The sequence below is a fragment of the Rhincodon typus genome, unplaced genomic scaffold (assembly GCF_021869965.1).
Source record: "Rhincodon typus isolate 14 unplaced genomic scaffold, sRhiTyp1.1 hic_rhity00002888, whole genome shotgun sequence".
Classification (NCBI taxonomy): domain Eukaryota; kingdom Metazoa; phylum Chordata; class Chondrichthyes; order Orectolobiformes; family Rhincodontidae; genus Rhincodon; species Rhincodon typus.
The window spans coordinates 1-14,713 of record NW_025968526.1 but is presented as its reverse complement, the minus strand read 5'-3'; the positions used below and the strand labels follow the sequence as shown (position 1 = coordinate 14,713).

Genomic DNA, 14,713 nt, shown 5'->3' with positions numbered 1-14,713 from the left:
ACTTTCTGCTTACTTTTGGAATGACTAGGATTTGTACCCCTCCAGTGCTTGTATATGTTCCTGGATGAGAAATAGGAAAACAGTATTAACTTTGTCCAGAACCATTCTTCCTCAGTTGCAGGACACATGCAGTACTGACCTAGTGTAATGTCACTGGTTGTCACCATGATTGAATTTGGGAACAATTTATTGGGTAAAATCTTGGTGTTCTGGTGTAATGTAGGTTGGTGCAGTGGGTTGTCCCTGCCTCTGAATCAGAAATTCCAGGTTTGAGTCCCACTCCAGAAGTTGACAACCAAGCAACGTGTGTTTACATTGCGGCCAAACTAGTTCAAGATCAAATTGTAAATCTTCCCAGTGCACACCAGTGGCAGGCAGTAAGCAAGAGGCCAAAGGAAGATCAGGGTCTCTGCTTTCACTGTCCATTGTTCAGGGCTACAACATGCATGTCATTGTTTATATTGCCATGGCCCTAGGGGCCAGCCACTGTATCAGATTGGCGTCAAAAGCGCAAGGTACAGTCCTCATTTTAGCTGGAGTGGTTTCACAACCTGTCGTGGTGGTGTGAGTCAGACCTGCTCCTGGAACACTCCTTTGGGCAAGAAAACCATACAGCGTGTTGAGTCGGAGGTTCATGGGTTAGTTTAGGAGTGGTAGGAGAGCCTGTGATTCTGTTTAACTAGCAAAGCTGTACCCCTGTGGAGTCAGGGTTTCTATAGAATTCCTCCTGTCACTGGGTTCGTCCAACCTGCTTAACTTGTCTTTCGTAAGCAAAACGCTAGTTTTCCCCTTAGTCTTGTTTGCCATTCATTGTTGTGAATGGAAACTCTCATGAACAAAGGTACTGTCCTGGATTGGTCATGTGAAAGTTTTCTTGATTTGTTTGTACTTATGGTTGGGCAGCCAGAAGCACTCATGGAGAAAATACTCTCCTAATGACTGACTCCCTTCATGCTGGGAGGTGGCATTCTGGTGTAATTTAGATCAAATGCTATTTGGCAGAGGGTTTAAATGTCTGTCATTTTTGAAAATGGCGTGTTCTTCAGTGATGCACAGCTGAAGGAAAACGGTAATTTTTATCAATGAGATGGTGCATGTTGAGCTTGGCATGTGGGGTCAGATATTAATCCTTATGATCTTTGATTCTGAGGTACTTGCTGCTTTTGTCTCTGTAGATGCCAGTTCAGCTCGACTACTTCAGTACTTTTTGTGTTAGCATGCTGCTGGTATCTGGTCTTTGGTGCAGGGGCTATATCCACTGGTTAACCAACAAGCCTGTCTGGCTGGAACCTATTTGGGGAGGTGCACACTTGCCCTGTACTTGTGCTTTGTGCTGAGCTCTCGCTAGAAGCTTCCTCTGAATAAAGGTGGCAAGTGGCTCTGTTCCTGCAAGTATTAGAATGCGTTCTCTTGCATCAGCCTCGCTGTGGGCTGCCTCTAGTCTCGGCATTCAGGGCTGAGATTGATTTCACAAGCTCCAGTAGCTGCTGGCTTTTTATAGCATTGCCCTTTTCCCTCCTACATGCTGGCTGACCAGTCTGGATTAAAAATAAACCAGGGTGAAACTTTTAACTTGGCCTTTGTTTAATTTTCTTTTTAACTTTTCAATATCAATGGATCACAGGATTTTGGGATGATCTCCCTTTCTGTCTCTTCAGCCCAACAACATCTATCTTCCCCACCCAAAAACAAACTAAAAGCACGTGACCGGGTTTTGGAATCAACAAGTACCTTCCACATGTGCCATCAAGTTAAGTGAAAGTTTTAAGTGAGGAGAATGTGGAACTTCTTCCCAAAGGGAGGAGTTGGGGTGAATATCAATGTAGACAGGAAAGCTGGATGAACACACTGGGGAGAAAAATATCAATGGATGTGCTGAGGATGAGATGTGGCTTATTTGGAGCAGAAACACCACAGAATAGATGGCCTGAATGGTCTGTTTCTGAGTGAAGTAAATTATAAATGGTAATTGTACAACTTAGCAACTCAGTTAACATTAAATTCTGTAATGAAGGTTTTTTTTGTTTTGTTTGATCATTTTGTGCAGACCCTGCCCCTGACCTGCTCATCTTGTTTTGTTTGGGATCTTTGTAACTGTAGCTGGTGACAACCTGAAGTGCAGAGCGGGGGGTGCAGCCTTTGCATTGACCCCTCAAGGGCAGCTGTTTGGGTGGTAGTGGCTCTTTTCTGCAGCTGTTAGAGTTTTCAGCACCGGGGTGACTTAGTCATTTTGGAACAGTCCTCTAGTCATCTGCTCGATATAGAAACATTCCTTCAGTTTACGGTTCTGCTATTTTAACACCACGCTCAGATGTATTCACTAATCTTTGCTCAGATACATGATTTTTTCCGGACTGGGTCAGGAATTGGAGTACGAAAGATTCCAGCATCACTCTGACTGTGACAGTGGCAGGACCTGTCAATCCAGAGTAATCCACTAGATTCCGAGAGCTTAGTAATGCCAATTCAGAGGGAAAGTGTGGGTTTAATGCTGCCTATGTGAGGACACATCTAATATATGTATGTTCCCAAATATCTTGGCTGCTATGCCAGACACACAGTTCTTTCAGAACAGTGACAAGAAAGATGGTGATTCACATCACCCAAATAGCTGTTTGAGACCTGTTAACATACTCCTAGTGTCATTTTTTGGCTTTGTCCATTTATCTTTTGGGTCTGTGGGGAATCTGAAATCTAGGTTAAAAGTATACTGAGGGAGTTTGAGTGTATTGAGGGTGATGTCAGTAGATTACTTTTAGTTTGCAGAACATCTAGTATTCTAGTATGGAAAGTTTTGGTGACGTGCCTATCAGCAAAGATCACTTTCCATGAGGTTTAGGATTCAATGGGTGCAAGAGATGATTAAGTTTGAGTTTATTTGAAGCACTTGGTGAATTATTGAATATCTCTTCACTTTGGTCAGAGTGCTCGGGATGCTGGGGAGGCAAAGTTTTGAACCCTGTAATTCAGAATTAGTTCTTGGACGGAATGTAATTGTTTTAAGTATGTTCCTGATGAGATTGTGATCTGATATATTGGGGGTGTCTGATCTTTTTTGTTGGACGGGGCAGTGAAGTCACAGCTGATTTTTAAATTTGTTGACTTATTGTCTAGATTTTAATGTCTGTCTCTTTTTCTCTCTCCAGGGATTTGTCAAGGATGTTCATGAGGATTCTGTCACCATTGCCTTTGAGAACAAGTGAGTACTGTTGCTTTGGCTGACTTTTTTCCCCCCCCCCCCCCCCCCCCCCCCACCTCTCTCGCGTCTCTCAGCATTCTGTAGCCATCACCGCAATCCAGCAGCCTACTTTTCAGTAATGTCCTATGCTATCAGTCTCTTGTGATCCTACTGCTGAGGTCCCTCATCGCTTGCTAGTAAACTTCTAACTATTTCATGTCCAGTTAGTGATGGTGGGAGTTTGGTCATTATAACCTGCAGCGGGCACTTCATCCTAAAGGGCTGTGAGATGGACTGTTTTGTGTGGATGCTGCAGCCAGGGAGAACAGTTCAAGTAACTGGGGAGTCTGCTTCAATCAACCTTGGTTTAATTGGGTGGGCAGGGCTGTGGATTCCCATAAGGTTGCAGAGACCCAGATTGCGATTTGAAGCAGAGACTGGTTATCATTGATTTTCTGTAGTGCAGAGCAAAGTATAGTACTCCGCCTTTGGCACACTCAGGCCATGTTTACTAAGTGGGCACCGTCCGAGCAGGATGATCTTGATTAAAGTGAGAATTTCCATCAGCTATTTACCTCCTGAGTTACAAAAATAAAGTTTGAAGAATTTCAGTGTCTATATTTCTGGGGTCCTTGTGTTTGCAGTGTCAGTCTGCATGCACAATGTGAGCTTGGCAGTCCGAATGATCCATTGTTGTTTCAGGTTGCATTGTTGCTTTCTACAGGGCTTTTCCAGAAGGTGGAAGCATGTGGTTAATGTTTCTTTCAAGGAATGTATATCCATTGTCTGTCAAGAAGGCAGTTTCAGTATTTTGACCCAGGGACAGTGAAGGCATGGTAGTATAGTTCTGAGCCAAGCTGGTATGTGATTGCTGCCCTTGTCCTCAAACTGTAGGGGTCACTGGTTTGATTTAGAAGGTGCTGTTGGAGCAGCCTCGAATTGCTGCAGTGCTGCCACCTTGCATATCGGTGTTGCTGTGATGTAGTCAATGGGCTGCTTTCCACCTGGATGCTGTCAAGCTTCTTGACTGCTGGAGCTGCACTCATACAGGTATTCCGTCACACTCCTGACTCTGGACTAAATGCTGGCAAATGGGACTAGATCAGTTCAGTATATCTGATCAGCCTGGACGAATGGTCTGTTCCCATGGTGTATAACTCGATGACTAGTAGATGTACAGGCTTTGGGGAATTGAGAAGTGAGTTGTTATAACCTCAATGTCCAACCACTACATATAACATTGCATTGTTCAGATCTGACATTACAATCTAGTCCAAGCTTCAGGGAAATTCAGTTCCAGTCTTGCTTCTGACCAGTTACTTTGGTGTTGGTTCTCATTATCATTAAGGCATTTAATCTACAGTAGTGTTTAAGTTAATCAGCCTCATTTGCCATTAAATCATATTTGAAAGGGGTAGTCAGTTTGCTTGCTTTTTGGATCAAAAAGTACTCGTTTTGATCAGTTTAAGTGTTCGGTTGAAGGAGCCTATTTTCAAATGGGTTAATGGCTGATCCTGGTCCTGCCCTTATCAGGCCACTTGTTCAAGAGAATGCTTTCAGCTGCGTGTGAGCAGTGCTTGTTGTTCCGTCATGGGATGTCACTGTTGCTGGCTAGCCTAACAGTTAATGCTTATCCCTTGTCCCTTGTTCAAGTGATGGTGAGCTGCCATCATAAATTGTTGCAGCTGTTAGTGTAGGTGGACCCACTGTAGTTAGGGAGGGGTGTTTAATGCTTTTGAGGAAATGGGTGCTTACTTTGGGCTATCAGTGAGGTGAATGGACCTGATTTGTCACTGCAGAGTCAGTCTCCTTGTACACTCCCCTCTTTCACTGAGACAGTCAGCCCACCCCACACAGCGTAGGTGGCACATTTCACTTTTTACTTCAGACTCCAGAGTTTTTTTTCCTTTGGACTCTGCAGACCACAGTTTAAGAACGTCTGCTATAGAAGTTTTTAAATTTTCATTTGTCATGAATTTACTGTGGTAAATCAGCCCCAGGGTGCTGCTTGGTTATATTTTCAAACCTAACGTGATGTCCTGTCATTTTAAAGTATTAAGCAAACAGTTACATAAAAGCAGGAGTGCCTGAGGTAGTGTTTAGGGAGGGAATGCCTGATCTTATGACTTGAGTAGCTGAAGAAATGGTCTTCCAATGGTGGGGAGGTGATAATTGAACGTGTGCAATATGTCAGAGTTGGAGGAGGACTGATCTGACGCTCACAGCTGCAAGACGTTTTTGGGAGGGTTGGGTTCAAAATGCTTAATGTCCTAAAAAACTCACTCAAAACACTGCACACAAGCATTCATAGTTCCCCCATTATTGTGAGCTGGTGTAAGACCAACCAGTTTTGAACTTAAACTCCATTTTAAATCCAACAAGAGTCTGTATCCCCTAGATACAAAAATTGAATCCTGTGTCTCTACAATTATTTGATTCACAAATGGCAATAATATTATTTATGTATTTGTAGCTCTATTTCAGCACTGCCAAGCTTTATTTACCTCTGTTATCCTTGGAGCATGGCTGATACAATATAATTGCTCAACCGTAATTGGCATTTTATTATTTCAGCAGCAGTCAAAATAAATGTAGTGACCTGTGAGCTTGCTGTGTTAATTGGGGGCAAGCAGGAAGGTGAAGGAATCCAGTCAGCCAAGATCATCTTTAATGGTGGGCTACGCTTGATGGGCTACACTTCGTGGGCTGAATGGCCTACCCTTCATAGCTCATGCTCATACAAACTTTCGATCATTGATGTCAGCTCATTATACATGAGCATGTCTAGACAAACAATGCTGGACCCAGTCATATGCAAGAGAAGTGAGCAAGACAGACGTTGGCTGACAAACTCCTGTCTGAGACGTTATCTGTGCATCAAAAGACTGAGATCGTAATTGATGTTGGGGAATGCATTAATGGAGCACTAATCTCTGCTGTCCTAGCCTGTGATGTGAAGGGAAAGGTGGGCAATAACTCTATATCCTACCCTCATCAGGCTCTGTTCAACCACAAGGCTGCCTTCCTGCTTGTAATTCTGTTAGTGCAGGGAAACTGTCCAAAGCTTGGATCTCTTCAGGCAGGTTTGATCTGATTGCGATCTACTGGGTCCCAAATGGAGTATAATTCAGGCTTGTTTAGGCCTGGAAATATTCAAAGTGTATGACCCATGTTTTTGTTAAACAATATGAAGATGTTTCATTGTGTTGTAATTCACAAACATCAGACAGAAATTGGATACCCATGAACTTCTTGCTTTCATTGTATCAACTCGGCCATTGGCTGGATCCTTGTTTGATTTGGGTGAGTGTAGTAACCATTTGGCTAATGGCCACAGCTTTGAGGTCGAGAAGTACTGTATAAACCCTGTTCTGTATCAAAACCAAGCTCATGTTGTCTCCGCCGTAGAATAGACGATGCTGAGGGGTGACTTTTCAAAACTTACAAAGTGTCCACTTAGAACAGCCTGAAACTAGGGACTATAAACAAAAAGTCACCTAATAAATCCAACGAGGAATTCAAGAGAAACTTTTCTCCGAAGGGAGTGGTGAGAATGTGGAACACCCACCCACAAGGATTTGCTGAGGGTAATAGCAGCAATACATCGACGTGGGAAACTAACACATGGGTTAGAAAGAGGAATTGGTGATATGATGGGCTGAGTTGTGGAATAGTTACGGCACAGTGTTACAGCCATTCACCCCACCATGCCTTTGCTGGCCATCTGAAGTAGCAGTTGCCTAGTGCCGCTCCTTGACTTTCCTGTAGTCCTGCGAGCTTTTCCTTTTTCACAATGATTCAGTTTGTTTTGCAAGTTTTGATTGAACCTGCTACATTCCTTGAGCAGCACATTCCAGACCTTAACTACTCGCTGTGTGGAAATGTTTCTCCATATCTTGCCGCTGCTGCTGCTTACCAGTTAGTTGCCTTAAATCCATGTTCTCTGATTCTTGACCCTTCCAATGATGACAGTTCCTCCCTATTGATTCAGTCCATCCCCTCAGATTTTGAGCATCAGTCAAATCTTCACTCTTAGTCATAAAATCAAACAGCAGAGAAACAGACCGCTCAGTCCAGCTGGTCCATGCCAACCATAATCCCAAACTAAACTAGTCCCACCTGCCTACTCCTGGCCTGTATGCCTCCAAAGCAGTTCCATTCGTGTACTTACCTAAATGTCTTTTAAACATTGTAATTGTACCTACATCTATCACTTTCTCGAAGTTCATTCCACACACAAACCATGTTCTCTTTTTAAAAAGATTACCTGTCATGTCTTTTTTAAAATCTCTGTCCTCTTGCCTTAAAACTGTGCCCCTGAGGCTTGAAATCCCCCACTCTAGGGAAAAGACAACTAACATTAACTCTATCTATACCCCTCATGATTTTCTAAATTTCTATGGGGTTACCTCTCAAACTCCTACACTCCAGTGGGGGGGAAAAAAGGTCCCAGCCTATCTAGTCTTTCTTTATAACTCAAACCTTCTCCCAGCAACATCCTCGTAAATGTTTTCTGAACCCTCTCCAGCTTAATATCCTTCCTATAACTGGGTGACCAGAACTGGACACAGTATTCCAGAAGAGGCCTCACCAATGTCCTGTACGACCTCAACATGATTTCCCAGCTCCTGTACTCATTCCTCTTGTCCAGTTCCAGCTTTTTCAATTTATTGATGTAACTGGTTCCGGGAGGAGGGACTTCATTCTCATGGATAGGTTTTTGTGAGCATGCTCAATGCCTTCACATACTGCCTAAAGGTGAGGTGCCCAGAATTGCATCTGTGGCTTGAACAGTATTTTAAGCATGTATAACGTAACTTCCTTTCAGACGCAGAGGTGGGCAGAAGGTTGATAGGTTTGGACCAGTTGGGCTGAATGTTTGTGGCTGTGTTGTGCATTGTATAAATCCAGTTTTGAAGCTGAGCAGCATAGAAAATATGATTGCACCTGTTAAGGCACATCAGATCATTCTTAGTTTTTGTTTAGAAACCACTCTACTCGATGATGCGAGTGGAGGTTACTGTTGGGGCAGTCTATTGAATTGGAGAGTGGGAAAATTGCTGTATGCTGTTGGTATCTTTAACGTAGATGCAGCTTGATGAGCAACATTTTGAGGTTCTGCTTGGCTTGCCGTGCAGCCTGCTTTCCTGAAATTATTTTATTGTGATGCACGCAGACAGAAATAACGGTGCTAAAATGCAAACCATTTCATGACTTGATTTAGTTCTTTTTAGCAGCTGAGAACTAGCTAGTGAGATTTGCTCGTGTCCTGTCTGGTTAGATGGCTAGTTAAAGTTGTCCTGAAATCCTTATCCCTGGAGCTTAGGGGGTTGTCTGTGATCAGTTTATCCTGTTTTCTCGCTACATATCGCCTGCTCTGCGTCCTGGAGGATGCTCCATTCTGGCTGTGATGCATCACTGTTAGTTTCTACCATGTTCCCTACCACATCTGATCATTCCTTTCAGTCTTAACTTTTCAAGGTTAGAAATTGTTCTGCAGCCAGTTAAGGTTCTCATCTAGTGCTTGTGTGTGTGGTATCCCCAAAACAGTCCAAACTCTTGAACGGACAAGTCTGACAAAGGCTTGAACAAGCCTTCAGTGAAAGACCTTTGGGATAAAGTAGGTGGATGGACAGTGAAGGCTGGATCATGCAAATCTTGAGGGAAAGATAGACATTACTGACACTTAAAGAGAAGCATGTGGTGTCGAATGTTCCTGAATTGCTGTGTTCAAATCAGTATTTGTTCTCCCCAGGCAGTTGGAGTGTGATCACCTTTGTATAGAAATAATCCCTTGTTGAGATCAACACCTCGTGACACAACTGCAACAGTTGGACCTACCTAACTGTGAATGTTAACCAGCTCCATGTGGTGTGTTCTCTTTAGTAAACACTCCAGTGTAAAGGGCTGATCGTGGAGTGCTCGCATTCTTAACATGCTTCTCCTGATACTTGTTCTGGACTCTGTTGTAAGAGTTTTATAGCTGCAGTCTAATAGTCGATCAGACTGCAACAACTGCTCTGAACTTTTGTCAACTTAATTATGAATTTTTTTTTTAAATCTTGCCTGAGGGACAAAAACTGTTTCCCACTGATGGGTAAGTGGTAACTGGTGGGCCACTGATTTGAAACGATTTGGCAATTGAACCAGAAGAAGAGATGGAATTTGATATATTTAAGATTTACTTGTTTTGTTAATTATGTCTTAATGAAGAAAACTGAATCAAAGGGGAAGTGATACTAGGAGTGGCAACCAGAAACTTAGTTGAAGTGTTGAATGAGGGGAAGAGGAGAAAATTGCAGAGCGATTTGGGAGTGAGTGGGACTAATTGAAGAGTTCACAAACAGCCAACACATTTGGATGGATCAGAAGGCTCTTGTACTATATGATAGGTCACCTGCTAGTAATAAAACCAGCAGTGTTAATTTTAAATCTGAAATACGTTTGTGAGCACGTATTAAGCAACGTTGGCCAAAGGCAGGGATATGGAGCTAGACCACAGATCAGCTGTGAGCTCATTAGATGGCAAACCAGCTTGTGGCGCTAAATGGTTTACTTCTATTCCATGTTACTAACCTATACAGCATAGTCGTCCTGCTCAGTGTAAGGATGTGATGGCCATGAACAGTTTGTATTGCAGACACAAAAGCATTGACTTTCCCATCTGATTTGAGGGCTGTGTGCTCTAACTCTCTTGTTTGACAAGATATTTTGCCCCGTTGCTGTTCACTCGGTTCCAGTGATCAGTTTTTAAACTGTCCTGTTTCCTTCCTTGCACCTCCCCCCGCCCCACTCAAAAAGAAATTAAACTTGCTGCTGTGGCATTTTGTCCAGTGGGTGTGGTTCAGCTTTGTTGAAATGACTGTTAAACATCTTTGGTATTTTGAAAGTGATTTCTGCAGCCAAATTGGATGTTACATTTTGCCCGGAAAGCACTGATTTTTGTGAAAGGCCACTGAACCTCCCAGAGAGGAAATAAGATGATCTTGGATTTACAGTGGAGTTGGAGAGTCCAGGGAAGTGTCTTCTCTTGCTGCTATTGCCTTGATCCTGTAAGCTGTATTGAGTAATAGTATCTGGGAAACACCCTGAAAAACCACTTCACCTGTGGTGAAAGGGAATGGAGCTGAGGCCCAAGCTATCGAAGTGATGAGCTTGGGCAAACTCCTGAATGAGTAGGGAAAGGTAGGTGGAGGTGGATTTCAGTCTGAGACTTAGACGGTACAGCCAGCAAGAATGTGGTGAAGGAGAGGATGTTATTGAGAAGCTTAATCTTGTCCTGTCCATGTGTTTGTAGTTTGTCCTTTCCAAGCTGAGCCACAGATTCATTACTAACGAGAAGGCGACACATCCTGCTGGATTTCTGTAAACCGCTATACCACCATCCCTCCCTCCCCTCCGTGTCATTTCTGATTTTGATGGAGAATACTTCATTGGGAGCTCTCATCACTACAACTGGGGACAGGAAATCTGCATTCCTTACTCATCTGGTTGAATAGTTTGAAGTCTTCAGAAGAGTGTATCTTGTTGGGTGTCTACCTGGAAAGCCTGCACAGCTTTTGATTATGGAATCCCTTTTGCAGCATCTTAATGAGATTGAATGTTGTGGGAATAATGGTCTTCATCAGTGCTGAATTGAAAGCTGGTAGCCAGAATGTGATAAATTAGTGGTTTCTGCCTCCTTGTTGGCTGGTCACCAATGGTATAGCGAGAATAAAATTTATCATTTTCATCAGGCCTAGAGCAAATTTTTGTGGGAATGATCTGTAGGACGATGAACAACCAAGTGTTGAGGGTTGAAGTTTGTTTGGCAATTGCAGGTAGCTCTCGATGGTAAATGCTGTTTAACTCTGAAGTGTAACATTACGTATGAAGGCCGGTACAATGCTGAACTATGCAGAGAAGCAGTGTATTGAGGCTGTGGTAAAGCCTCCAGTTTGAATTCAGCTTTGACTGTCTCGTGAGAAATATTATAGATTTAGTGCAGAGCAGATTCACACGATTAAACCTGTTGAAAGCACTATTGAAGACTCCCATAGATTCAAGAACAATCTATACTGCAGAGAAGTGGTAGATGTTAGGTGATTTACCTGAGGTTTGTTATAGTCACAGTTACACAGCACAGAAACAGACCCTTTGGTCCAACCTTCCCATACTGACCAGATATCCTAAACTGATCTAGTCCCATTTGCCAGCATTTTGCACATATCTGTCTCACCCCTTCCTATTTGTGTATCCAGATGGCTTTTAAATGTTATTGTACCTGCCTCCACACCACCTCTGGCAGCTTGTTACATACACGCACCACCCTCTACGTGGAAAAAGTTGTCCTTGAGTTTCCCCCCTCTCACCTTTTAAACCTATGCCATCTAGTTTTGGACTCCCATACCCTGGGGAAAGACCTTGGCTATTCACCCTATCCATGCCCCTCACGCTTTTATAAATCTCTGTAAGATCACCCCTCAGCTCCTGACAATCTGGGCAATGTTTTTGCAAATTTTTTCTGAACCCTTAAGTTTAACAACTTTCCTGCAGTGGGGAGACCAGAATTGAATACAGTATTCCAAAAGTGGCCTAACCAATGTCCTGTATAGCTGCAACATAATATCTCAACTCCTATAATCCATCCACTGACCAATGAAGACAAGCATGCCAAACACCACCTTCTTCACCCTGTAGACTCCACTTTTTCAAGGAACTATACCTGCACCCCAAGGTCTCTGTTCGACAACACTCCCCAGGGCCCTCCCATTAAGTGTAAAAGTCCTGCCTTGATTTGCCTTTCCAAAATACAACACCTCATTTATCTTAAAATAAACTCCATCTGCCATTCCATTGTAAAGGAGATTTTGTTGCTGTAGAGGCAGGAGTTGGATACACGTTAGGCAGGTCCAGAAAATAGTGAATTAGGCTGTCCTTGTGCAGTGAATGTTAGTTCATTGGGTATCATTGAGGCAGTGGCTTCTGGTCAGTGTAGCAAGCTTCACCTAGGCAATGTAGATGTTACAATATAAATCAGGGTTGGTGTGATCTTGATTTTGTTCTAGATTCCTGATAGAATTTGAAATTCCTCAGATCATCCCCAGCCTTAAATTGGCTGCACTTAAATCTGTTGTACCTCTCTCAGTAGATCAGTACTCTTGGGGAGAGTGTCTGTTGCACACTAGCAATTTCAGCTTTGGACAAGTCAGATGGGCCTTTACCTTAGGATGTTGGGGATCAATTTTAATGGCCCAAATGTTGACCTATTTTGTATCCACTAACTCGGTACATACCAAAACACCAGGCCTCTTCCCTGGTGCTGGCTATAGTTATGCTCTATCTTATCAGTTATGTTGTCATAGGAGCTGAAAACTCAGGTCTTTAAATAGTCTGTCATGTTAATAACAATTCCTTGGAGAAATCCCCATTCTTTTAGCCCATATATGACCATAGGCCCACATCTACAGTTGACTCTTCATGAAGTGTTTTAGAAAGCTGTTTCATTGAAAATGATACTCCTGGTTCAAGGCTCCACAGTGGTTGATGCAGTCCTTGACTGGAGCAGTAAGAGATGAGCACTCTTGCATTCTGTATTCTCTATCTGTATGGGAGGAGAACTGGAGGAGTCCTCTGCTTCTGGACCATGTTCCAAATTCCTGAACTAGCCGCAGTGACCTTGTCACTTCGTTCTCTATCCACAGTTGGCAACCTGAGCAACAACTTCCATTCAGTGATGTGCGCTTACCGCCTCCTGCAGATTTCAACAAAGAGATCAGCGAAGGGGATGAAGTTGAGGTAAGACTGGTGCAGATATTTTTAATTGCTAATGTTCAGGGGTTATATTGTCTTTGGATTTACTAACAACCCCACCAGGACCAATACAAGCAGAACAACTTGCTCATGGTGCCTGCAATGCTCTTGTTGAACTTGTAATGGAACTTTAATTTTCTGTGCTATATAACATTAAGTTAGAGACGTCTGAACTCTTGTCTCCCACCTTGATTTCATGAGCCTCCATACTCTTGCTCAACAAAAATGTGTCAAATAAACATTTGACACGTTTCTAAAGAGAAGTTCTAACGAGGAGCCATATTGGACTCCATGTTAATTTTTTCTCTCTCCACAAATACTTCCAGACCTTTCGAGTTTCTAAAACGTAGTTTTTGTTTCACGAATCTATCCATCTGCTTCAATTTTCAGTTGACTCGGCATTAATCTGGAGAGAGTTCCAGATTTCCACACCTTTTTATTTAAACTAGTGCTCCGCAACGTTACCCCTGGACAGCCTAGTTGCATTCCCTTCTCTCTCCACCCTCCCAACCCATCAGAAATAGTTTCTCCCTGTTGATCCTATTGAATTCTTAATAATCTTGGTAACCTCTGATCACACTTTCAGCTTCTAAATTCAAGGGAATACACGTCTGGTTTACTCCACCAATACTTGCAATTTAACTTTGTTACAGGATCATTCTGGTGAATCTGTTCTGCTCCCCCTGCAAAGCTCTTTCCCGATGTGCAGTTTAACTGAGTTTTATATCCAGATGTGTAGTATCTACCCTCAATTATGCACTTCCCTGGTGATGAAGGCCAGTACTCCATTAGCCCTCGGTTTTTAATCTGTTCTGTAGCTTTAACTTTTGAATACCCTGTAATCTGCTCTGATGTGCAGTTAGTGACAGCCTAGTATTTGTAGGGGCATTCTTTCTACAAAATAACTGTGTGGCTTTATTCACGCCAAAATGGGAGGGCAGAACTAATTATTTGAAGTCATTGAGCTTCCTCAATCTTGGGGCCAGAAGGCTGTAAAGTGCCAAGTTGCAAGGTGAGATGGTGTTTCTTCAACTTGCGTTGGACTGGACTAGAACATTACAGTATGCCAAGGACCAGTATATGAATGTGGCAAGGAGGTGCTGAACTGAAATGGCAAGCAGCCAGAAGCTTAGTGTCATTCTTGCAGACTGAGCAGAGGCGTTCTGCAAAGCAATCACCCAGTCTGTTTTGTCCATTGAAACAAAACTGAGCAAAGTCACTGTGGTAATATTTCAGGTATACTCCAGAGCTAACGAACACGAACCCTGTGGGTGGTGGATGGCAAGTGTGCGGATGATGAAAGGAGATGTGAGTATTCACTGTAGCTGTTTCTGTGATCCTTTTAGGATCCAAACCAGAGGGAACAAGGAGAAGCTTTTCAGAACACACATCCAAAAAGCTGTCCTATGGAGAAAAGCAAATAACTGAATGCTGGAAATCTGAAACAAAAACAGTTGGAGAAACCCAACAGGTCTGGCAGCATCTGGAGAGAGAAAGCAGAGTTAATGGTAACCTGACAGATGGTGACAATTCTGAAGAAGGGTCACTGGACCCAGAATGTTGACTCTGCTTTCTCTCCACAGTGGCTATCATACCTGCTGGGCTTCTCCAGCTATTTGTTTTTATTTGAAGTGGTTACATAGCCTCTTTGTTTCAAAACAACACGGAAGTAACATGTATAAATGCTAAATTCCAGGAGATTACCAAAAGTAGAAATGGTGTGAGTCCCTTCTGTACATTTTA

General features: G+C 42.9%; 1 protein-coding gene across 1 annotated transcript; it reads left to right on the top strand.

The window, feature by feature from the left end:
• Positions 1–3,146: 3,146 nt before the first annotated feature.
• LOC125481635 (fragile X mental retardation syndrome-related protein 2-like) lies at positions 3,147–14,398 on the top strand (the record flags this gene model as incomplete). The annotated part of the gene is made up of 3 exons (XM_048593453.1): positions 3,147–3,199; positions 12,862–12,955; positions 14,207–14,398. Coding segments are annotated over 3 exons (339 nt in total), but the record flags the coding sequence as incomplete, so codon positions are not given.
• Positions 14,399–14,713: the final 315 nt, after the last annotated feature.